Source organism: Aegilops tauschii, chromosome 5, assembly GCF_002575655.3.
Source record: "Aegilops tauschii subsp. strangulata cultivar AL8/78 chromosome 5, Aet v6.0, whole genome shotgun sequence".
Lineage (NCBI taxonomy): Eukaryota > Viridiplantae > Streptophyta > Magnoliopsida > Poales > Poaceae > Aegilops > Aegilops tauschii.
Window position 1 is genome coordinate 350684462 of NC_053039.3, and position 24773 is coordinate 350709234.

General features: G+C 47.6%; 3 protein-coding genes across 4 annotated transcripts; 1 reads left to right on the plus strand and 2 right to left on the minus strand.

Annotated features, from left to right (window-relative positions):
• Positions 1 to 1325: 1325 nt before the first annotated feature.
• On the plus strand, positions 1326 to 7036 carry LOC109766271 (AUGMIN subunit 8). Of its 2 annotated transcripts, none has more exons than XM_020325037.4 (7): positions 1326 to 1628; positions 3150 to 4476; positions 4812 to 4931; positions 5351 to 5467; positions 5587 to 5676; positions 6194 to 6301; positions 6477 to 7036. In XM_020325037.4, the coding sequence occupies exons 2-7, from the start codon at positions 3244 to 3246 to the stop codon at positions 6531 to 6533; spliced, it is 1725 nt and encodes a 574-aa protein (XP_020180626.1). In that variant the 5' UTR covers positions 1326 to 1628; positions 3150 to 3243; the 3' UTR covers positions 6534 to 7036. The 2 variants fall into 2 exon arrangements, with proteins under 2 accessions (XP_020180626.1, XP_045084864.1); XM_045228929.2 differs by lacking the exon at positions 1326 to 1628 and adding an exon at positions 2938 to 2958.
• Positions 7037 to 7495: 459 nt separating this feature from the next.
• On the minus strand, positions 7496 to 12007 carry LOC109766272 (cellulose synthase A catalytic subunit 9 [UDP-forming]). The gene is made up of 9 exons (XM_020325038.3): positions 11061 to 12007; positions 10869 to 10965; positions 10026 to 10762; positions 9690 to 9953; positions 9384 to 9596; positions 9092 to 9296; positions 8805 to 9001; positions 8352 to 8705; positions 7496 to 8243 (listed from the first exon to the last, which is right to left on the minus strand). Exons 1-9 carry the CDS (start codon positions 11568 to 11570, stop codon positions 7656 to 7658), a joined length of 3165 nt encoding a protein of 1054 aa, XP_020180627.1. The 5' UTR covers positions 11571 to 12007; the 3' UTR covers positions 7496 to 7655.
• Positions 12008 to 14351: 2344 nt separating this feature from the next.
• On the minus strand, positions 14352 to 17866 carry LOC109766273 (uncharacterized). Its single transcript, XM_020325039.3, has 4 exons — positions 17283 to 17866; positions 15230 to 17035; positions 15008 to 15126; positions 14352 to 14906 (listed from the first exon to the last, which is right to left on the minus strand). The coding sequence occupies exons 1-4, from the start codon at positions 17305 to 17307 to the stop codon at positions 14487 to 14489; spliced, it is 2370 nt and encodes a 789-aa protein (XP_020180628.3). The 5' UTR covers positions 17308 to 17866; the 3' UTR covers positions 14352 to 14486.
• Positions 17867 to 24773: the final 6907 nt, after the last annotated feature.

Here is a 24773-nt window from a genome sequence, read left to right on the forward strand (position 1 = left end):
AGAGTGATTTTTTGAGAAGACTAAGTTGTCTAGATGTTTTTGGTGGGAAGAGATAAGTTTGTTTCTGGTGGGAAAAGAGAAGATTGAGGATGTGACACATGTGGAGGGCGTGGTCGGTTTGCCACAGACCCCTTGTCGCGGTCCGAAGGATTGTAACAAGGGCCAACTTGCAAAAGAGGGCTACGAGTAGAAGTTGCTGCGAGCTGTTCGATCAAAAAATCAAATCCGACGGTCACGAAGGCGGACACCGGCGCGAGAAATCAGCCGGTTAAGTGGAAGCATTTCCGTTTTATTTTTGTTGATTGATTGAAACCATTATCTTTAGAAAACATAATTTCAAATTTCAAATTTAATGATACATTGTTCTCGTTGATCATCGGGAATAAACATGTATGTATGAGCTAGAAGTTTATTACTACTTTGAATTTAAAAGATGAGAATATTAGTCTAAACTATGGTTTCGATTCTCGCTAGATTGCCTCGTATACATCGTCTTAACTACAATTGATTTAGTCTCCGGGAAAAAAGAAGTACAACCTTTTGGGGCTGGAAGCGTTCAGCACGATGTTAAGAAACTGAAGCAGTCGCGATACGAAAAGTAGAAAGCATGCGTTTTTCTAATGGATTTGGTCAACCAACGAGGCTCATCGGCGGCATTGACGTAGCTCTTGCGTGTTACTTTTAGTCCAAAGAGATGAGCTACCTGGGGAACCCAGTTTCCTCTCTTTCCCCCGGATTGTTGCTTCCGTTTCTTTTCATTCCACTTTCTGCAAAAGAAGAAGAAATCAGAGGCCGGTCGATTAATAAAGCGACAAGGATACCCCTCAAAAAAAAAAAAAGCGACAAGGACGTCTTTCTACCCCCATCTACTGGTCGCGCCCGACAGCATCGCCTCCGCACGCACTATACTGTCCTGCTCATATATCGCAATGTTTGCTCAAATCCGTCCACCAAATCCCTGTCCACCGTACGCACGTCCAAAACCATTTCCCAAGATTCGGCAACATAATGATAATCCGTAGCAATTCCCTCGGCCATTTTACTACAGGCGCAATCGGCAAGTACGTATCAACTGCGAAGTTTGATGATTGCGTTTTGCACCCACCCGTTGCGTGTACACGCAGGGAAGAGGAGTGCGAGCGGGATGGACATGGACCATGGCGCCCCTAGATAAGGTCCATCACCATCATCGCCAATCACCGTATGGATACTGTACGTATGGACGGGCTGCACGATCAGCCAGCGCTCGGCCGGACGGACGGACGGGGTACGCGTACCGGAGCCTTTGCCGTTATTAATAAGGGGAAGAGCCGTTTGGTCTGGTCTTCCTTAACTACGCACTCCCCCTTAATCCCGCCCCCGCCGCGCAAATCCATCTACCACCCGTAACCTCCCTCCCTCTGCCCTCTCTCCCACGCTGCTGCTCGTCCCCCTCCCACCTCCCCCTCCCCCTCCCCCTCTCTGCTTTGTTCCTGCGGAAGCAAAACCCCACGCCAGGCCAGCCGTGGCAAATCCGCGAGCGCCCGCCGTCTGGTGCTCCAGGAGGCTGCTCGACCCGGAGCTGCCTCGAGGAGCAGCAGGAGCCGGCGGCGTTTGGTCTCCGAGCTGTCGCCGCCGGTGCTGTCGAGGTGAGCCTCCTCCCTGGCGCCTGCCTGTGTCTGGTCGGTTCCGGAGCCGGGGGTCTAGGGTTCGTTGCTGTTGTGAGGCGCTGTTGCTGCGGGAGATGTTTTTCGGTTTTGTGGTGTGCCGCTGTTCAATTCGAGGAGGGCGAGGTGCCTCCCTAGGCAGGCGCGCGCCAGGTGTTTGTTTGTTTGTTTGTTTGTTATTGTGGGAGAGGTAGTGCTGGGCTGTGCGATCGAGAGTTGGGTTCAATCTGTCAATGGAGACGACGGACGATGTTTGCGAGACTGCACAGCTCACATGATCTGGACGCGCTCCGAATCAGTCGGTTTGTACGGAGACAACATCGGCGACGCCGCTATGCTTGTCTTGGGTTCGTCGACGTTCTCGAATGAGTGCTGATGCCAGTGCGCGGGTTGGGTTGGGTTCCCCGCTGCGGATTCCGTGGGCGTCAGTCCTGAGAAATACTATGTGTCTTCCGTTTGTTTCACTTGGCCCTCGTTCTAGCACGGCTGGGGAAATTAATTTGTTATTAAGGCTACGTGCTCTCAAGTCTCCACTCTTTGGTGATTTCGATGCTTGATTAGTACCCGCTGCAATTTTTTACTGCCGTTAATTAATCGTGTTAGGTGACTTGACACATCTCGTCTCCTAGTACTAGCAGCAATCCAGCCACACTTAGCTCATGCAATTTGTGCTTGATTCACTTTTGGTGGGTGAACTCTTCGAGCAAGCCATCAAGAATTATCCAATGTAGAGCCAACAATGAAAGCAACGTGTCATACTTCTTACTAGGCTTCATCAGTCAGTCGATCCAGTCGAGGAAAATTCCCGGCAATTTCAAGTGAATCCGATTGGTTCTATAGGCATGTGCCCTGTCCTGCGGCTCTGTTTTTCTGTCGTTTGTATCGAAGATTACAAAATCTCGATGCATGTTCCTGGTTCATAAGTGGCACCTTAATAAAAGGTCTCTTGTTTCCAATGCCGCTTCTGATGGGGCATTGTTAGTCTGCTAGGCAAAGAGATTCGCCTCACATGCATGTGATGATGTGGATTTCCCTGTCTGTCCCAAAACCCCTCAGAATCTCCGCAAATAGTTTTGTTTATTGGCTTCGTCCTTGCTCGAATGCCTCATGTTACATGGCAACAGCAATTTGCACAAAACATCTTCTATTTTATATTTTTATTAGTGTATGAGCAGTGCATCTATAAATGCCACCTTCCTCCCTCCCTTGCTTAGGAGCCTCCATTATATAACTTCTCCCTCCCTGGTCCAACCATGACATCTCTGTGAGAGGGTTGAGGGAACAGCTACCGCAAGTTTTGTACTGGAAGCGGGTATGTTATTCGGTTACCTGCAGTTTCAGGATCGCTTCGGTACATTGCTTAAAATATGTTGGCGCTGTATTTTTCTTGGTTTTTGTGTGTCTGGATAGTTTGCCTTGCTTGTTTCAAGTGAATCTAGTTGAATGAATTTCTTCATCTGGCCTAGTCTGATTGTTTGATGTCTGTGTGCGGACCTTCTGCAGATCTGGGCCACTGAAGCATTGCAGTAGAGCGTGCAGGGAGCTAATTTCATGAGAGACACGTTGATGTGGTTGGTTCTAGAAATTACTAATCTTCATGGATGTTCATAAGAGCACTGTGCAGAAAGCTGCTCTTGTTGAAGAAACTCGAAGACCGCCGCTTGTTCCATCTGAGAAGCATAATGCTTCTTCTTTAAGCCGAGTGAGAGATGTTGCATCCAGGTACAAGACTGGTCAGGGTGCTACTGCGACAAGGCGATGTACATCTCCTAGTCTTGGCCGGACCTCAACAACTAATGGTACACCAGTGCCCAATAGGGCGCAATCTGCAGACAGAAGAAGACCCTCAACACCTTCAACCCCTTCTTCTAAGGTGTCAACACCCTCCACCCCAACATCAAGGTCCATAACACCAGTCCGTGATACTGTCAAAGAGGTAAATAAGAGTTCTAGGTGTATAGCAAATGAAAGGTCCCCACATGGCTTGTGGCCAGCAATGCGGAACCTGTCTCCCTCCTATCAATTGGAGTCTGCGGCTGCCCCTGGTAATAAAAAAGATAAGGTGGTCTCTAGCCCATCTTTAGATCATATCAAGGGACAAGCGAGTGTTCTGACTGAGAGGAAGAGGAGTCCTCTGAGAAGGAAGAAAATTACTGAACAATGTGAGAATTCTCGACCTTCAGAAGATCTACCTAGGAGGGCAACTGAGCAAAACCGTTGGCCAGCCATGACAAGTGGGCGTGGGCCTGCCAATCTTATGCCGAATACTGAACTTTCTGACAAATCTAGCAAACCAGTGACTTTGTCAAACACTTCTAGAGGGCTTTCACCGAGGAAGATTTGTGCTTCTGAAGACGCAGGTAAAAGGTTGAATCAATCACTGGATGATGTGGCAAGGAGACTAGCTATTCATGCAAAAAGAAGAGATGAACAGTTAGATTCTGGCAGTGATGTTTATTCACAGACAACGGAAAGATCTAAATATGTGAGCCGTCCAAGCAGGACAACCACTTTGCCTGTTCCTGTTCTTCATCGCTCATCATCACCAAACAAGGTCTTGTCAGCTGCATCCTCTGCTTCTAGGGCTTTTCAGAGTCCATCGAGGACAAGACCTTCAACACCTTGCCGGTCACAAAGTGCTGGAAGTATTCAATCAGGTGTTATAGCTCCTGTTGTTAGCTACATGGTTGATCCAAGAAAGGGAAAGAAAAATGCCAGCCAAATTGAAAATATCCATCAGCTGCGTTTGCTGCATAATAGATACTTGCAATTGCGTCTTGTAAATGCTCGTTCGGAAGATGTTCTATCTTACCAAAAGGCCACTGCTGAGGTAAAATTAGCATATTTTATTTATTTAAAATTGTTTCAAGTTAGTCTGGATCATTATAATGCAACTGTTTCAGATTTTATAACGCACCTCATAAATTAGCATACTTTATAATACGGCTGTTTAAGACTGAATTTAGTGATGATAACTGTTTGGCACAACTGACAGCATTTTTTGCATTATAAAGTTTGCCCACATAGTCGTCTATGTGTTTAGAAGCCTATGATCTACTTCTTGTTGACATTAATACCTTTTGTACTTTTCTTGTGAGCTTTGTTACTTTTTTGTTTAGTGATGTTCAGTTGATGAAACAGTTCCCATGTTCTCATTTAAAACAGAATACCATATATAATGTTTGGAGGAATACTTCAAACTTGAGGGATGCTGTTAATTTGCGAAGAATCATGGTGCAGCGTCATCGACAAGAGTTGAAGCTGTATGGCATTCTGCAAGAGCAGGTAAGCTCCACCTGATGCATTGATGGCTTTGGCTCTATAATCTCCCAAGCATATTGCGGAACCCATGTTCTTTTCCATTCGAGTATAATTCCAATTTGGGCCAAGTTGGCACAAACTTTCTACCATGTTCCTACTGACACCATTGAAGCATAGCCATGTTTCTTTTAAAAAGTGCTCTTTGAAAGAATAAGAGCTAATTGCAATGTGATAGGACTGTTCTCATTCTTACATGGCAAATTCGAACACAATATATAAGTACATAGTTGTCATTAACACACTTTCTTCTCCAAAAGAGGTGATATAAAATCTGGAAATTAGGGATATGAAAGAATGAATATCATGAATCATGACTCTATTACATGGATTATGACTGTAAATGCATACATTGCATTTTTTAATCTGCTGTTATTGTGGTTCAGATTGCTTGCCTCGAACAATGGCCAGCACTTGAAGACGAGAATAACCTTTCCTTTTCTCGGGCAACAGAGGCTCTAAAAGCAAGTACACTGCGCCTTCCAGTCACGTCAGGAGCAAGGGTATGCTGTGAAAAAATGCATTTAAATAAACTCAAACTATTTTGTTGTTTCACTTCTACTTGTGAACAGATATTACTTTTGTGATTGTGACTAATTGTATTGCCTGTTTTTTTTAACAGGTGGATGCAGTTAGTCTTAAGAATGCTGTAAGCTCAGCTGTTGATGTCATGCAAGGTTTGGGATCGTCAGTTTGTTCTATGCTTTCCAAGGTAAACAGCAGTATGACTTCGAATTTTACTTTCCATATTTACTTGTCTCCTAATAAAATCAAGTCTCCAACCATAGAGGAAGAAGCTCTTTTACTTGTGACATGGTTTACTACACCCATTCATCACAAGAATTGCACGCAAGTATGACTACTTTAAGAAAAGCTGTTCCCTCGCAAAATGGTGACGTTCTGCATCCGCCATTTTTCGTAGGAGCTGTCGGCTATCGGACTGGCATGAAAGGCTTGTTTTCATTTTTAAAACTGATGAAATATATCGACTCTTAAGTCACAAACAAACTATGAATAAAGCCCCACCAAAAATTGGGTCCATGTGTCAGTAACTGGACCCTTTTGTGCACACCCTTGGTTGCATTGTTAAGTTTGACCTTCAGTAAAGCTTAAGATATTGCATGGACTCGAGTACAAAAGTTTAATAACCAAGAAAGGCCATCCCACACTGTTATGGCAAATTCTTGTCAGTGACTGTTTTAACTGACCTAGAGCATCTTTGTTGCCAGGTCGAAGACAGGACATATTTGATCTCGGAGCTTTCAGTCGTAGCAGCACAAGAAAAGGTCATGCTTGACGAATGCAGAGAACTCTTAGCTATGGCCGCAGAACTGGAGGTACTTACATTCCATTCCCAAGACATTCCTTCTAAGAAGTGACCATAGTGCTCTGAATTTCGAATTAAAAAAAAAATGTGTTTCTCTGATTGGTGGTGAACTGGTGCTTAATTTTATCTCATGATGAGAGCAGTTGTACACAGTACCTTACTAGTGCTATTGTATCTTTAATCAGGTACAGGAGTCTAGCCTGCGGACACATCTTATGCAAGTAAAGGACTTGCCCAGATGAATTAACAACCTGGGCAAAGCTATACGATATACACCAATCTTCTTGAATAGGTACACCTGTGCAAGTTGAGCCTGTGACTATAAGAACATATTGTGCAGACAGACAAGGAATCCGTAGAGAAGAAATAACGAAACGAAAGAGTATTAAACATCCCCTGCCGATCAAGGTGTGATGCTGTGCAGATAACAACTCAACAGAGTTTAGATATGATAGATTGTAGGTCTCCTCGTGTGTAAATGGCCTTTACCATATATATAGTGCACTTCTAGCCCCCCCCCCCCCCCCCCCTTTTAGTTTCTTTTCAAGGGTAGTGCCCCATTCTTTTCCACTGTATTTTTTTGACATCTGGAGAGAGAATGTACAAATGAAATTTAAGGGAAAAAGATACTGAAAGATATGGGTTCTCCCTTCTGTGTGCAACATGTGTTGCCAGATTTTGTAGCTGAGCTCTCTTTGTCACCTTAACCAACCCCATTGTTTGGTGAATATCTCAGTCGTACCAATATCCATGTTTCCGTTGGATTGCAGTTCATTTATTTACTCTAAAATAACACCTGTGTGGGTACATTTATGATGGTTTGGTGGATATCAGAATTCTGCTTCATACATTTTCAGTTCCAAGTTTAAAGTCTTTGAATTGTGGAACACTTTATTGGATCCCCTTAGCAAAGTGTTCTGTTGCTGCTGCTGTAATGCAAATTCCTTTCTTTTTCGAACGATTTTCTTCATCACCCAGGTAATGCAAATTCCTTTGAATTGTACATTTATGATGGTTTGGTGAATACTGTATTGTGGTATTCTGCTTATCCTGCAGTCTGAATGCTACTCTTAAACTTTACGTTCAAAACACAAGTAATTATACATGTTTTTCTTAGCTACATTAGGCTTTGATTTGAGCAAAACTTACCAGCTACCCACAAGAGCAATCACAGCTAGAACACATGAATGCTGTTCATTCTTGCTTGACATCCAAATTCTGGTCCTCTGTTCAATTCTTGTTTAAACCATTTCTGGCCACCAAAATATTACACAAAACATAGCATGAACAAAAACATCCACAATACAAAACTTGCGTCCAAATTGTTCTTCTCCCTATGCACAATCTTCAGAACTCCTGATGCCTCAGCAGTTGATGCCGCACTGCTTCACATCAGGCCCCTTGGCCTTGACGGTGAAGGGGTCGATCCTGACCCAGAGCAGGGAGAAGATGGAGGCCAGCAGCACGGACCAGATGATGACGATGGTGGGCGTCCTGTTCTGCCTCCCCATGAGACCCTTGAGGAACGGGTAGAGATGCACGATCACCCAGAAGGCGAAGAAGAGCTTGCCGAAGAGCGGGCCCCACGACTGGTACCCGTTGTTGATGGCGTCGGAGATGCCCGCCACCACGCCGATGATGTTGATGACGAGCAGCGTCGTCGGCGGGATGAGGAGGGTGGTCCACTTGAAGGCGTAGAGCTCCGCAAACTCGTCGTCCTCGTCTCCCGTGGCCTTGGAGGTGACGGTGAAGTTGGTGTCGATCCCGGCCAGGACCTTGAGCAGGCCCTGGATGACGGCGAACAGGTGCGCCGACACGCCGCCGATGACCCAGAACTGCTCGTTCCTCCACCACTCCTCGATGCTCACCCCGCTCCACCGCAGCTCCAGGATGCCCGTCGCGAAGATGGAGATGAAGAGGGAGATGAAGAAGAGACTGGCGAACGTGCTAATCTGCAGCAACACAATAATAACACCACAAAACCGTCAGACATTTGAACCGGTGGATTTTGGCGGGAAGGAGGACAAATGGGGAAAACTAGCTAGCTGCTCAGCACTGACCGGCGGCATGATGAACTTGCCGGTGAGAAGGCAGACGGCGGGGAGGGTGCAGTAGGCGAGCAGCGGGAGTGAGGTGAAGGGGTAGATGGTGGTGTTGATGTAGGCGAAGCGCTCGAGCCACTTGAGGTTGCCGCCCTTGTAGCCGTAGAGCAACGGGCTGTGCCGGCTGAAGAAGATCTCCACGGACCCCAGCGCCCACCGCAGCACCTGGTTGAGACGGTCCGACAGGTTGATCGGCGCCGACCCCTTGAAGGCCGCCAGCTTCGGCATGCAGTAGATCGACCGCCACCCGCGGCAGTGCATCTTGAACCCGGTCAGGATGTCCTCCGTGATCGACCCGTAGATCCACCCCAGCTGCACCATTCATGGCAGGAACACAGATCATTACTGGAAGCCTGGAACTAAATATGTGGACTTGTCTGAAGCGGTGATCATTGTGCTGTTTTTCTGTACCTCTAAACCCCAGTCAGTCTTGTCCTCGTAGCCGCAGCTGATGACATGGATGGCCTCCTTGAGGAGAGCGGCGGGGCTCGACGACGGCGGGACGCCGCCTTCCTCCATGAACGTCGACGTCACGAACGCCGCGGACTGCCCGAACCGCTTCTCGAAGTTCATTTGGGACATCATCTGCTCCTTGTCGCCGTCCATTCCTGGAGAGCCAAAGAGGAAATTTCACCAACCTGTACTAAGCGACTGAACTGAAACCCAAATGTTCAGTGTGCGCTTCCCCTGAAACTTACCTCCATCGGCCACGCCTTCCGGCAGCCCATCCTTGCCGCCCTTTCGCTTCTTGCGGCCGAAGCACGGGCAGCAGTCGCAGGTCACCATCTTCGGCCTCTTGGGGCCGCTAGGAGGGTTGTAGCCGTAGAGCGCCTGTCGCCTGAACACGCATCCTGTTCCGACGTACACCGGCCCTTGGATGCCGTCCAGCCCCTTCATGTTGATCTGATCGCCAAGAACTACCTGTGTCAGACCCATCGCTCTACTAGACTATGCATAATGTAGGTGTGATTGTGAACTGTATAGGCTTACGTCGAAGAAGACGGTGTTCCTGTTGGCGTATCGGTCGTGCGCGTCGATGCCGTCGAACCTCTGGGGGAACTGCACGTAGCAGACCTTGCGGCCGACCTGAGGGTCCATGAGGAAGCACATGGACTCCCGGATGGCCTTGCTGTTGTTGATGTAATGGTCACAGTCCAGGTTGAGCATGAAGGGCGCGTTGGTGAGCACGGCGGAGACGCGGATCTGTCGGTCAAAATTCAGAGATCAGTCAGCAAGAAACGTTCTGAGCTCTGACATTTACGACGAAGCTGTGAAGAAGAAGGGACGGTGCAGTACGAGAGCGTTCATGGCGCCGGCCTTCTTGTGGTGCTGGAAGCCGGGGCGCTTCTCACGGGAGACGTAGACGAGGCGTGGCAGCTCGTTGCCCTCGGTGTCGAGGCCTCCGCTGTGGCCCAGGAAGACCTGGATCATGCCGGGGTGGTCGCGGGTGTTGTTGCCGGGCCACGGCGTGCCGTCCTTCATGATCCACCCCTCCTCGGGCACCTTCTGCGCCTTGGACACCAGCGCGTTGATCCGCACCTTGAACTCCTCGTACTCCCTCTGCTCAGCATAGCAAGAGATGATCAGAAATGTTCATGGCGACGTACGACGAAGAGTTGTTGTAGTACGTACCTTCATGGCGCGGCGCTCCTGGACGAAGGTGGGCTGGACCTTGTCCTTGAGGTAGTCGACCTTGCGGGAGAAGTAGAACTCGGGGGCGCGGGGCTCGATGTTGAACTTCTTGCAGAAGGGCACCCACTTGCGGGCGAACTCGGCCGTCTCCGACAGCGACTCGAAGGAGAGCATGGAGGCGCCGTCGTCGGAGACGTAGCACGACACCTTGTCCACCGGGTAGTCGACGGCGAGGATGGAGAGCACCGTGTTGGCCGTCACCAGCGGGGGCTCCTTGAGCGGGTCCACCGTGCTGACGAACAGGTCCACCGGCGACAGCATCGACGGCTCCCCCTCCCGCTCGTACCTCAGCGAGAGGCGGTCCAGGTAGGTCTCGCGGTCGATGGGGTACCACTTGGGGAACTGGTCGAGGATCCAGGAGACGGCGAACCAGATCTCGCACACGATGGAGGTGAGCCACAGCGGGATGGCCTCCGGGACCGGGTTGAGGATGCGGTACCGGAGGAAGACGCAGAGCACGAAGAGGCGGAGGATGATCACCATCCGGTACGGGTTCACCTTGCTCGACGCGATCGACACCTTCCGGGACAGCGGCTGCCTCGCCTCGTCGTTCAGGGGCACGTCGGCGTCCATGTCGTCGGGGTCGGCGGCGCCGTAGATGCCCTGCTTGGACTTCCAGTCGTCCATCCTCTCCTTCCAGCTCACCTCCTTCTTCTCGTCCCCCCACTTTGCGCTCCCTGCTCGTCATCAAATTCATGTTGCTAACTTGAGCTTACCAGCACAACACGAGGAACTGCATGCATGGTTCCTTGGCATCAACCAGTAGAGTAAGTAATTAGTCACCTGGCTCGGACATCGGGTAGGGATGGATGCGCTTGTGCATGGAGGAGGAGAAGTCGCCATGGCCATATCCTGCTGACATCGGGAACTCGCCGCTCACCTGAATTGTTATGCATGATGAACAATTGATTAAAGCTGCTACAGTGATCGAGGGCTGGACACGGAGAAGTGAAGAGCTGTGAGCTGAAGGTATACCGGCATGGAGCGGTTGCCGGTGATGATGGGCGGGATCCCGACCATGGGGGTGTTGTTGCCCTCGCCGCCGTCCTCGGAGGCCCTCCCGTAGCTCATCCTGCCGTGCAGCATGGCCTCGGTGATGTGGCTGTTCTGCAGCGCGCCATGCTGCTGCAGCTGCTTGTCGTCGTCGATGTTGAACTCGTGCTCGAGGTCGTCGATGTCCTCCTCGTCCTCGTCGCCCTCCACCCTGGGGCTCCCCTTGAGGCGCTTGTAGCGGGTCTTGCACTGGGGGCAGTTCTGGGTGCCCTCCCGGCGCTCGTACTCGTAGCAGGGGCGGCACACCGGGAAGCCGCACTCGTTGCAGGCCACGAAGAGGTCGCCGTCCACCGTGCGGCCCACCTCGTCGCCGCATATCTCGCACACCTGCCCGCTCAGCGCCCGCGCCGGCTTGTGGTCCTCGTGCCCCCGGATCAGCACCAGCTCGTTCCGGTTGTGCGAGCCGGCCACCAGCCCGGCGCCCGCCTCCATGGTCGCGGTGGAGCTCGCTCGCTCGCTCGATCCCGGCCGAGCAAGGCGAGAGGGGGGAGGGGTGTGGAGGTGGTGGACTGGTGGTGGTGCCTGGTTCGCTTGTGGCAGGGGCTATATGAGAGGGTTAAAGAGGGAGGATGTTTTTTTGGCGGGTGGGAGAGGTGAGGGGTGGCTGTTGGAGCGAGTGCGATTTGGTGCGTCCGATGGAGTCCACGAGCGCGGGGACGGCGGGTGGACGGACGGATCGGCGCCGGCGTGTGGAGCGTGGCCGCGGGTGAGCCGGGTCGATCGACCGGTTGGGTGCGGCGTCCCCGTTGCCGCGAAGTGAAGCGAAAGGTTGGTTTTGCCGGTGTCCTGCGCTGCGCTGGACTGAACTCTGTGCCGCTGTCAGGGCTGCGTGCATGCGTGCGTGCATCTCCGGACCAACCCGACCAACCGAGACTTGGATTTCCCGCCATCATCTCCTTTTTCTTCTCCTAAAACTCTCTTTTCAGAATTGAAAAACTATTGGTGATTGGTGAGTAGTACCTTAAGAACATTTGAAAAAAAATGACGCATCAATGTCCCGTGGATCTCAAACTTTGTCCTACCTTTTTCTCGTCAAGATCGAACACTATGCCACACAAAAATTTCCCACAAAAGTAGAATAAGTTATACTAGCTCATGTGAATGCCTCACACATCAAATTAAAATACCATGGCTTTATTTACATGCATGGCTTGCGTTTTGTTCACCGGGAGCTAGCATGTGGCTTGAACCTGACTGAGGACGTGGACCGTTGGTTCGTTTCGTATGAAACATTGAGCGTGAAGCTAACGAGACACATCACCTTTCGATTCGACGGAGGCCCTTTTCTGACGCCAGAGTTATAAGCTAGGACGGTGACCAGGCACCTTAATTTGGTGGCACATGTCCCACCTACTAGCCAGCGCCATGATCGTGTAACAAACAAGTAACACATGCTAGCTCTGGCGCGGCGAGAACCGTCACGAGGAAACCAAGCGCCAAATCAGCACCTTGATCTATTCTATTTACAAAGCAAGCAAGCAAAGCTGGACGGCTGATCGATGGTTTAGGAGGAGAAATGTCCCCGTCCTGAATGCGAAACGCAGCCGCAGGCCCCCGGCTGAAGCATCGTAGGACGCAAGTCTTCTTGGCTTCTGCAGGTGCGACCGACCCATCGTGCCGCTGCTGGAGAACTGACCGTGCAGCGTCGGTGTGAAGAAAAAGTGGCCGTCGCCGTGGAATCTAACTAGGTTTTTTTGTTCTCGACCGCCGGTCGGGCAAACGCCGCTTACTGCTTCAGCTATAAAACCAAGGTTGGACAAACCATCCTGTGCTTCAGAGTCCGGCACTAGATCCCAGCAACAGCGTCATCCGGACTCTGAAGACTGCATGGAGACGTCGTTAACTCGCCGCAGGGGAGGGGGGGCGTCTCATGTGCAGATTGCGGCGTCCTTGTGCTTTGTACTAGCGGTTGGGGCGTCACCCTGTGGCGCTTTATGAGAGGAAGCTGAGCGGTGCCAGGTGGGAGGCACCCCTTTCACTTTCATGTTTACATTATGTATTGTTATTGCATCAGACTCAAAGTATTAGGTATATATTAAGCAACAAACATTTAGCCAGGACAAACCCGGGATTTCAGATCACCAGGAACAAAATAGAAAATTAATTACACACTTGATGGAACGAGTGACACATGCATCTTGGTGCTAATTAACATATCACTGATAAAGAGTACTGAAATCATCTCTACAAAAAAGTAAAAAAAAAAACAGTGAAGTAAAACATGTAACGGCAGTGACATGCTCTGCAACCTAGATAACCAAGTAAATCAAGCTAATAGTGCAGGGAGATTCATACTATACTTTAGAGAGTTCCTTATTTCTTGCCTCCGACCATGCCTCCTGTTCTGCAGCTACGTGCCAGCTGACGTATGCCAATACCTCTAGCTAGCAATGGCCTTTGTCGCCTCTGCTACAGCTAGCCCCCACCGCCAACACACAACCCTCAGCCACCGTGTCCATCTTCAGTTCTTGAAGCATGCATCATAGCACCAATTTGGAACCAAATGTGATATATGTAAGAAGATATAGACAAGACAAAAATTATTGTTAACTTCTTATGCACATAACACTCACAACTTGTTGATGACAGTAGAATTAGTTTTTCAAGCAGCAAGATCTTGCACACAAAAAATTAGAATAATAGTTAAATATTGGTGGAGTTTTGCATATTCAAATTCATTATGCTTTTTAAATGACCAGTTTCAGCAATTCATTTCAGTTTTAGGCATAGCTCTTATACAAACAGTTAACTAATGGAATGCATATAACATAGCAAAACATAAAACTCCTAGCGTCGGCCTCTTAGCGTCGGCCTGACCAAAAGCTATGAAACGCTATAGCGCAGCTATAACGTGCTAAGCCCCATTTAGCGTTTCAGTATAAATCAATAAAAAATGAAAAAATAAACATAGAATCAGTCATCAACTTGACATATATATACTTGAAAATGGACATATATCAACTAGCATACAACCAAGTTAATAGAAAAATGATACTGTATTATGTAGTTCCTACCATACTCATGCAAACAGCCACATAACATAGTGCAGTTCATAAACTATAGCAGCAAGTCCTAAACTCATAGTCATAATGCAAAGAACAGCCCCATATAGTACAATACATAATAAGGACATATATCAGGAGATGGTTCAATTCATTACATAACAGAGCAAAGTTTGGCATAGCAACTAGCAACATACCACCAGCACACTTTGAATAACAAAAGTGGTACATCAACAACATGAGATGGTCCGGTTTATAAGTTCAGCCAACTAACTTGACATAGCAACATAACGACATACCACCAGCACACTTTGAAACAACAAAAGTGGTACACCCAACCATGCAATTAATCCGAGTCAGCAAGGGCCGAGGGAGACTCATCTTCTGATTCCGACGAAGAAGAATTGGAAGAGGCAGAAAGTATAGCTTCCTCATCGACACTATTAAGGAGAGATTGCAAGCTCTTCTTCCTCTTCTTTCTAGGGGGCGCAGTAGGCCTCTTCTTCTTTTTCCCTTGTTCTTGTGATGTTGAAGCTCTCTCTTGTTGAGTTTGATCTTCATCACCAACATGTTCAACAACATTATCATTTCCAACAATGCCGGTGATGAACTCGTTATCCTCGTCCTCAAGAACATCAACGATTGTCTTCTCTATTGGGTCTCTACTCTTGTTCTCTCTCTTATGCTTCATCCTAGAGTTGAACTTGATAAATACAAGATCACTCATCCTATCATGGAGTAGCCTGCTGCGTTTCTTTGTATGAACCTGTGTAAGTGAACAAAATCAAGTATGGAACACATGGCCTCAATTTGAGAAGTGCAAGGAACTATATTTTGTACTTGTGAACTTGTAATTGTCTTTCTTACTTGTTCAAATGCTGACCAATTTCTCTCACAAGCTGAGGAGCTACATGTCAAACTCAAAATCTTCATTGCCAAGTCCTTCAACAGGGGTGCACATGTGCCATAATTCAGCCACCATTTTGCTGCATTAAGACATTGAAACATTATATTAGTTAGGCAAGTACAAAGAGGGGAAACAGAGGAAGTGATATGAAATAACATCACAAGATTTCAGCAAACACTCACCTGGAGAAAAGTTTTTCCTTTTTCTCTGTCGTACAACAATGTCCATTCCAAATGAATCTTCCTCCGCCTCGTATTTGTCGAGTTCATCAATAAGCTCATCTTGAGTTTTTTGATCTTCAATCATCCTTGTGATGCAATGGACCACGGCTGCTCTAAATGATCCATCCCTCTCTATCACAACCTTGTTTGGATAATAATAGTAGGGGTTCAGAAAGTACCCAGCCAAATGTAGTGGCGACTTGAGTTTGCTGTCCCATCTCTTGTCAATGATATCAATAACACATTTGAAGCGACTCTCATCATTATCAAAACTCGCAGCAATTTCCTTTTTTGCATCCAACATACAACCATATAAGAATCCCATTGCGGGCACATCACTATCCATTCTTCTTAGCACATTAGCCATTGGCTCAAAGTAGTTGACAGCAACGCCAACACCTTTCCAGAAGGCTTCCGATTGCACCGTTTTGTGAGCCATCTTCCCCTTGTCCTTCTCTAAGTAACCCATTTCATGTAGCTCATCTGATCTGAATAGTTTAAGCATTTCCTTCTTGTTGTCTTGCAAGCTTTTAAGATTGAGATAAGCCGTGGCAAACCTAGTAACACCCGACCGTACCAAGTCTTTCCCAAGTGTTTTCCTCATCAGAGCTAATACCCTTGTGTGAGCATACAAGAACACCGTTACTTGTCTTGCTTGGGCAATTATTTTGTCAACCGATCCAAGCTTCCCTATGTCCTCCAACATGAGATCAATACAATGGGCCGCACATCCATTCCAAAAAATGGAAGGTCGCTTTGCTTTCATTAGACTTGCTGCTGCTACATTGACACTAGCATTGTCGGTCACCACTTGAACGACTTTGTCTGCCCCTATATCTTCAATGCAATTATCAACGAGGTCAAAGATGTATTTGCCATTTTTTTGGACAGATGAACAATCAACTGAATTCAAGAATATGACTCCTTGAGAACTATGCACAACTAGGTTCATTACTCCCCTGCCCTTTTTATCTGTCCATGCATCTGTCATTACGGTACAACCTGTGTGCTCCCATGCTTGCTTATGTGGTTTGAATGAATCTAACACCTTCTTCTTCCTTTTCTGCAAGAATGGTCCACTCATCTCATATGCAGTAGGCCCATCGAAGTCTGTGCCAACATCTCCAATGGCCTGAAGCATACATGCAAAGCTAGGAAGTGTAACAATGTTATGTGGGATGCTAGCTTCATAGAAAAATTGACATATATATCCACAAGCTCTATCCCTCCTCTGTTGTCTTTGCTGAGTTGACACCTTCGACTGAACCTTTTCGGATTCACAATTTCTTTTTTGCTTCCTCTTGACAGTTTCTTCTATACCAGGCTTGCAGAATTTGTCCATAGGGCCACCCATTGAGCTGCTTGTGCCTGGTTTTGACCTCAAAATCACAACCTGATTGCCATCTTCTTCATCAGTTTCTTGTTCTCCATCGGAGTGATCTAAGTCAACACTAGATCTGAGCGCCTCCAATCCCTCGACCTTTTTTTCCTTCAGCTCAGCACTCTTCAGAAGCAAAGCTATCATCTCCAGCCTGACATCACTAGGAACCTTCTTGCATGGTAAGACACCACAATTCGTTATTTGTGAAAGGTGAAACTTTATCCTTGTAATGCCAGCTGTGCATATCTTGCCACAATAGTTGCATCGCTGCCAATGCTTCTTGTTCACATCTGGAAGAGTGCAATACTTCCACGCAGGGTCATCCGAATCAACAATTTGAGGGAGTGAAGGTGCTGCTACTGAGGCAGTGCTTGAGCCACCAACATCTATGCAAAAAGAAGCGAACAAAATAAAATTAGTTATTGTTTAGGCAGATTAAGGCAGTCCAAAGTACGTGATAGAAAAATGTACATCAGTAGCAAATAAACTTTCAATGTATCTGTATTCTGTATATAACTGATAACTTCAGCAGATTCATTTTTATTGCGAATCTTGAGCATTCAGCTATTCACCATTTTCCTGTAGCAGTACAAGCATCCACAAGAAGAGATAACAGAGGATAGATGAGCTTACCTGCTGACGGGATTTGCTGGCTCATGGTCGCCTGGTGGACACCGTCGCCGTGGGGTGCTCCGTCGCCTTGTGGATGCGGTCGTCGCCGTCAGCAGAGGAAGTGGCCAGGAGGGAGCAGCCGAGAGGAAACGTCCGGGAGCTGCGTCACCTGGTGGAATACCCCGTCGCTGGGAGGGAGTGGCGAGGAAGGTCAGTCGCCGGAGTGGCAGCTCAAGGCCGTCGCCATGGTTGGTCGTTGGTCGGCCGCCGCCATGGTTCCTGTTTGAGATGAGGACGGGAGTGGGGATAGGGTTTGGCTCGAGAGGAGGGTTGGGGGTATTCGACTATTGGTAGGCTTGGGCTTTGGCCCGCGCAGCGATTTCATTTTGGACCGAAAATTTTAGGTCAGAGACGCGGGACGCTAACGCTAGAGGCCCAATTTTAGCGCTAAGTGACATCTAGCGCGCTATTAGCACGCTAACTCTTCGTACGTGAAATCGAGCTTCGCGTAGCGCACCACAGTCAGGATGCGTGTAGCGCCGCTATAGCGCGCTATCTAAAACTTTGGGGGGGAGGGGTGTGGAGGTGGTGGACTGGTGGTGGTGCCTGGTTCGCTTGTGGCAGGGGCTATATGAGAGGGTTAAAGAGGGAGGATGTTTTTTTGGCGGGTGGGAGAGGTGAGGGGTGGCTGTTGGAGCGAGTGCGATTTGGTGCGTCCGATGGAGTCCACGAGCGCGGGGACGGCGGGTGGACGGACGGATCGGCGCCGGCGTGTGGAGCGTGGCCGCGGGTGAGCCGGGTCGATCGACCGGTTGGGTGCGGCGTCCCCGTTGCCGCGAAGTGAAGCGAAAGGTTGGTTTTGCCGGTGTCCTGCGCTGCGCTGGACTGAACTCTGTGCCGCTGTCAGGGCTGCGTGCATGCGTGCGTGCATCTCCGGACCAACCCGACCAACCGAGACTTGGATTTCCCGCCATCATCTCCTTTTTCTTCTCCTAAAACTCTCTTTTCAGAATTGAAAAACTATTGGTGATTGGTGAGTAGTACCTTAAGAACATTTGAAAAAAAAAATGACGCATCAATGTCCCGTGGATCTCAAACTTTGTCCTACCTTTTTCTCGTCAAGATCGAACACTATGCCACACAAAAATTTCCCACAAAAGTAGAATAAGTTATACTAGCTCATGTGAATGCCTCACACATCAAATTAAAATACCATGGCTTTATTTACATGCATGGCTTGCGTTTTGTTCACCGGGAGCTAGCATGTGGCTTGAACCTGACTGAGGACGTGGACCGTTGGTTCGTTTCGTATGAAACATTGAGCGTGAAGCTAACGAGATGCATCACCTTTCGATTCGACGGAGACCCTTTTCTGACGCCAGAGTTATGAGCTAGGACGGTGACCAGGCACCTTAATTTGGTGGCACATGTCCCACCTACTAGCCAGCGCCATGATCGTGTAACAAACAAGTAACACATGCTAGCTCTGGCGCGCGGCGAGAACCGTCACGAGGAAACCAAGCGCCAAATCAGCACCTTGATCTATTCTATTTACAAAGCAAGCAAGCAAAGCTGGACGGCTGATCGATGGTTTAGGAGGAGAAATGTCCCCGTCTTGAATGCGAAACGCAGACGCAGGCCCCCGGCTGAAGCATCGTAGGACGCAAGTCTTCTTGGCTTCTGCAGGTGCGACCGACCCATCGTGCCGCTGCTGGAGAACTGACCGTGCAGCGTCGGTGTGAAGAAAAAGTGGCCGTCGTCGTGGAATCTAACTAGGTTTTTTTGTTCTCGACCGCCGGTCGAGTAGACGCCGCTTACTGCTTCAGCTATAAAACCAAGGTTGGACAAACCATCCTGTGCTTCAGAGTCCGGCACTAGATCCCAGCAACAGCGTCATCCGGACTCTGAAGACTGCGTGGAGACGTCGTTAACTCGCCGCAGGGGAGGGGGGCGTCTCATGTGCAGATTGCGGCGTCCTTGTGCTTTGTACTAGCGGTTGGGGTGTCACCCTGTGGCGCTTTATGAGAGGAAGCTGAGCGCTGCCAGGTGGGAGGCACCCCTTTTACTTTCATGTTTACATTATGTATTGTTATTGCATCAGACTCAAAGTATCAGGTATATATTAAGCAACAAACATTTAGCCAGGACAAACCCGGGATTTCAGATCACCAGGAACAAAATAGAAAATTAATTACACACTTGATGGAACGAGTGACACATGCATCTTGGTGCTAATTAACATATCACTGATAAAGAGTACTGAAATCATCTCTACAAAAAAAACAGTGAAGTAAAACATGTAACGGCAGTGACATGCTCTGCAACCTAGATAACCAAGTAAATCAAGCTAATAGTGCAGGGAGATTCATACTATACTTTAGAGAGTTCCTTATTTCTTGCCTCCGACCATGCCTCCTGTTCTGCAGCTACGTGCCAGCTGACGTATGCCAATACCTCTAGCTAGCAATGGCCTTTGTCGCCTCTGCTACAGCTAGCCCCCACCGCCAACACACAACCCTCAGCCACAGTGTCCATCTTCAGTTCTTGAAGCATGCATCATAGCACCAATTTGGAACCAAATTGATATATGTAAGAAGATATAGACAAGACAAAAATTATTGTTAACTTCTTATGCACATAACAGTCACAACTTGTTGATGACAGTAGAATTAGTTTTTCAAGCAGCAAGACCTTGCACACAAAAAATTAGAATAATAGTTAAATATTGGTGGAGTTTTGCATATTCAAATTCATTATGCTTTTTAAATGACCAGTGTCAGCAATTCACTTCAGTTTTAGGCATAGCTCTTATACAAATAGTTAACTAATGGAATGCATATAACATAGCAAAACATAAAACTCATTTATGCTCGTCTTTGTTTACTTTGAGTAGCTGATTGCATATTGTGATGTTTTTCTGTTTCAGCTGACAAAGAGCATGTGTGTTCCAGAAATTAGCAATTCCTGAATTCTCTAATAGGTTAAGATTGTTCTATCCAGAAACAAGCACGACAGTGGACACCCGGGCTTCTCCCCGCTCGGGATTCCTGGCCGTCGGATCTTCCTTTGATGCATTCGATTTTTCTTACTGACTTTTCTTACTCCGGAATTACTGTCTTACCTCGCTGACGTGTGGGGTCGATCCCTGGTGGGCCGCGCCGGTCAGCGACTGTGTCTGCGAGCGTGGTCTGTGTGTTACTTAGTGTAGAAGTATTCATGCCACCGCCTGTAAAACTGGATGGCCGCCGAGGGTATTTTGGACATTTCGCGTACCACTATAAAACCGAAGCAACAGCGACTGAAAACCTAGCCGCTTCCTCCCCTTGCGCGGTCGCGCCGCCTCCCCTCGTCCAGCCCTCTCACCGACCTCGCCGCCCCACACACACCTCCGCTCGCCCAGCCCTCTCCCCGACCTCGCCGCCCCACCCACATCGCCTCCACCGACGCCCCTCAGACCTCGCCAGCGCGGACCTCTCTCCTTGTCTTCCTCGCACCACGGCGCCCACAACCTCCTCCCTCCCGTCAACAGAAGGGGAGGAAAGAGAAGAGGGAGAGCGAGCGCGTCAGACGGCGGCCATGGCGCCGCTGTCGTCCGACCTCGGCCTCCGACTGCTGACCTCTGTCCTCGTTTTCCTCGCACCATGGCGCCCGCAACTTCCTCTCCCTCCCGTAAACTTCTCCGGGATCTACAACATCGACGGCTACGGCAGCGCCACACGCGCGATGGCTGGGGGCTCCGCCGGCCACGGCAGTCCGTGCGCCCCGGCCTGGACCCCATGCGCTGTCTTCCCCGACGGCGTGAGGGCAGCCACCTGAGGAACTTGGCTGGCGGACGAGGTTGGGCGGCTCCAAGGTTCTTCGCCCTGCCGCTGATGCCCACCGGCCACTTCCGCCGGGCTTCTTCGTGGGAGGGGGTGCACCATCGAGGAGCAGCAGGGGAGGAGATGAGGATACACTGCCGGACTCGCTCTTCACTTTATGGTTGCATCTTCCCCGTGAGCTCCTTCTTCCATTCCCTTGCTTCCCTCGCGTGCTCCTGCTGTGTATTTCGATTTGGTTGTGATTGTACTCCATTGTGCTTGCAGGTCCGTGTACATTTATTCCAGTGCTCAATCATTGTCCGTCTCAACCAAACCTAACATGGCGGTGCGAATTTATGCTAGGTATGCTTCTCCCTCCCATTAACTCCTTCTGACTATTCATATAGATATGTTTTTCTTATTTTTACTGATATATATCATCAGATGGATTATTGATGCTTTGTGTCATTCTGCAATTAGCGTCATGGTTATTTAAGATAGAAGTGGAATGTTAATTGGCTGGTAGTGGCATGTTCAAGCATTTGTTTTATGCACAGAAGGTGCTGCATAAAAACAAATTCTTATACATGCTGTGTGTATAAGAATAAAAAGAACTGGAATGTGTATTGGCTGGAAAAAATCACATACATGAGTAATAAAGCATTAGTTTTTATGCAGCACCTTCGGTTATAAGAATTTGTTTTCTAATTCTTGATGGTCAATCACAGAGCATTAATTTTTGTTTGCTTTACAATTTCTCAGGAGTAATCGAATGTTAATTGGCTGGTAGTGGCATGTTCAAGTATGGAAAATGATGAGCTCCTAGTTCTTTTTATGCCAGCTCTATTTAGTAGGTGAGCCGCGACCTTCTTCCCCACATGTCTGTGGTAATCAGTTATCCTCTAGAGGGAATTGTGATTGTGATTAGTATCTTTAGACCTTGGCCATATTCGTCAGTACTCACGATCTCCTTCATTTCTCCTCCAAGTTAGTTGAAGTGAATAGGCTGATTGAGATGCAAATACCAGAGACGTAACCATGTTGTATATCTTGAGTTGCAGTATCGATCTTTATTGTGGGAACAAGCTAGAAATTTTCGGAGCTACTAAAATTTTTCTGATTAGGTTGTTTCATGGTAAAGGTTCCCCAAACAAGTATGGTCTATTGAACTATTTGTGTTTAGTATATATGTTCTTAGGTCATCCAAAGCCAGAAATAAAAAATTCAGTATGATCTATTTTCTGGTTTTTTGTTGGTATGCACTAAAAAAATGTGACCAAGTGTGGATGCCTATGGTACTTTTTTTATTGCCATGGAAGGTAATTGTGATTTTTGGACTTTGAAAGCATGTTTCTCCTTTGGTCAGCAGTTGCTCAGAGTCTTTTTATTGCCGTCTGTTTTCTGAAGTTAGTGTCGAAAAGACGAGATGCCTATTCATATTCATATATTCAAATGGTATCTCATCTGTTCAAATTTGTTTTTTCAATATTGTTTGTCATGCTTAATCTGTGTTGGTCTGGATGCAGACTTACACCTTGGACCTGCTTGGCAGCAAAAAGATGAACCAAACCCAATGTGATTCACCATGTAGGCTTTTTTGGTGGAGCAGAATGACAAAGCTTCTGAGAATCAGAGGTAGTGTAGTATAGCTTAGGACTACAGAGCTACCTTGTGGATATGTTGGCTGTAGAACCAAGTGTACAAACATGTTTCCTTGTGATTGTTTTGTTTTGGTTATGTTCTGGTGCAAATGTTTTTTCCATGTGAGTTGCTCGCCGTGAGGCGGGCAACGCGCGGCAAGGCGCGCCACTTATCTAGTGTGTATTATTTACCCACACCTAGATGGATGACCTTATGTGTGTTCCAGAAATTAGCTATTCCTCAATTCTCTAATAGGTTAAGATTGTTCTTTCTGTATTATTTACCCACACCTAGATGGATGAACTTATGATATGTATGTTGTAAGACCTGAAAAATGTTCTGAACTTTGATGAGAGAGAGAGAGGAACCTGGGATCCTCTAATCGAGTGTTCAAGCTACCCCTCGAGGTGAGGATGACGACGATGTGTAAATTGTCTTCGGCATCTCAATGCGAGGATGATAGTGATGACACCGATGATGGGACTATGCGAGGATGGTAGGTCGTCAATAAATTAGCTGGCTGTCAATGTACATGTACCTTGCCGTTCTTGAACTGGAGGCAGCAACAATGAAGTTCTATTTTGAGGGTACTTGTCTTGCAATAGCTCCATGGATCATAAAAAGGAAGAAACATAAAACAAATCTTTTGGTGTTCAGCAAAACTAATAATTGTGCAAAGAAAGAAGTGATGTCAATATAAATTTAAGGCAGCCAACCCATCATATTGGCAACATAACAAATAATCAGGTGACATTACTACATAATTCAGTACTACTGCTAGTAAAAAATTGTATTGGGTCACATGTTTAAATGAGAGCAACAATTGTAATGGTGCAACAACAATTCTAGTACAAAGACGCAACAACGAGAAAGATTATACCACTACCTTCACAGCGGACGGATGCAGCCGAGGAACCTGGCTGCCATCCTCATACGCATTAGCCGGGAGGTTTCAAATAGTGTGCCTGAAAATGACCTTGTTGATTGCCTGTTTCTCTCCTTGTCACAAGCAGAAATCGTACTGCATAATTGTTGATCAAAGGCATACATTCATCAACTGCAGCTCCACGAAGATCAAACACAAATGTCGAGTCACTAAGATAAAATCAATTGTACTACACATGCAAGGTTTTCAATTCGCTATTCAGTTCACGAATGTTTCAGTGTGCATGCACATGTTGTACTAACTTTTTAATGGATGAAAACAAAAACATTGTATCACTTTGATTTTCACGAAACCAAAAAGTATGTGCGTTCTACACAGGAAACAACATACGTGCATTTATATTGCCCGCAAAAAAAATTGGATAGTATTGACCATTGACTCCTAGTAAGGTATATAGTTAACCAAATGCTCGTAGCAATATAATAGCATTACCAAAGAAGAAAAGCAACGGACATGCTCCTCTAGATCCACACTTTTAAAAAAACTTCCAGCCGAGCACATCTTGGTTCAATGCGTGTACGCGAGGGAAGTGTGGCATGGATGTCTACATGAACTTAACTTAAACGTGGAGAGACCAAAGGTGGACGATAACCTATTGGATTGGTGGCTCAATGCCAGGAGGGGCTTCGGAAAGGAACTCAAACGTGGGTTCGACACCTTTGTTATTGCGGTATCTTGGGCGTTGTGGAAACAGCGCAATGCGCATGTCTTCAACAGGACGGCGCAACAGAGGTCGGCTCATCAACTGGTGGAGGTTATCCTGAGAGAGATTCAGGACTGGAGAGAGGCAGGCGTAGGAGTAAGCGGGTTGTCACGTTTTGTGAGAGAGTAGGCTTTAGTCTAGAGTGGGGTGTAATTGGGTGTGGCCGAGGAGGGATGTCTGCATCTTCTCCAAGGCTTCTCTTGTAAATTGTTTCTCCTTCTTCTATAAAGATAAGGTATGCCATTGGCGTACTCTTGAAAAAAAAACTTCTAGCGAGCTCACACTTGATGCAGTTGAACAAGCAGCTTCCCATTTAAAGAGATTCTACATCACATTGCTACTAAAGCCTCTTTTTCTAAAATAAATACATGATACTGCATAATCACGAGCGCGTAGGCCTGCAACATTTACCTCCTCCTTGT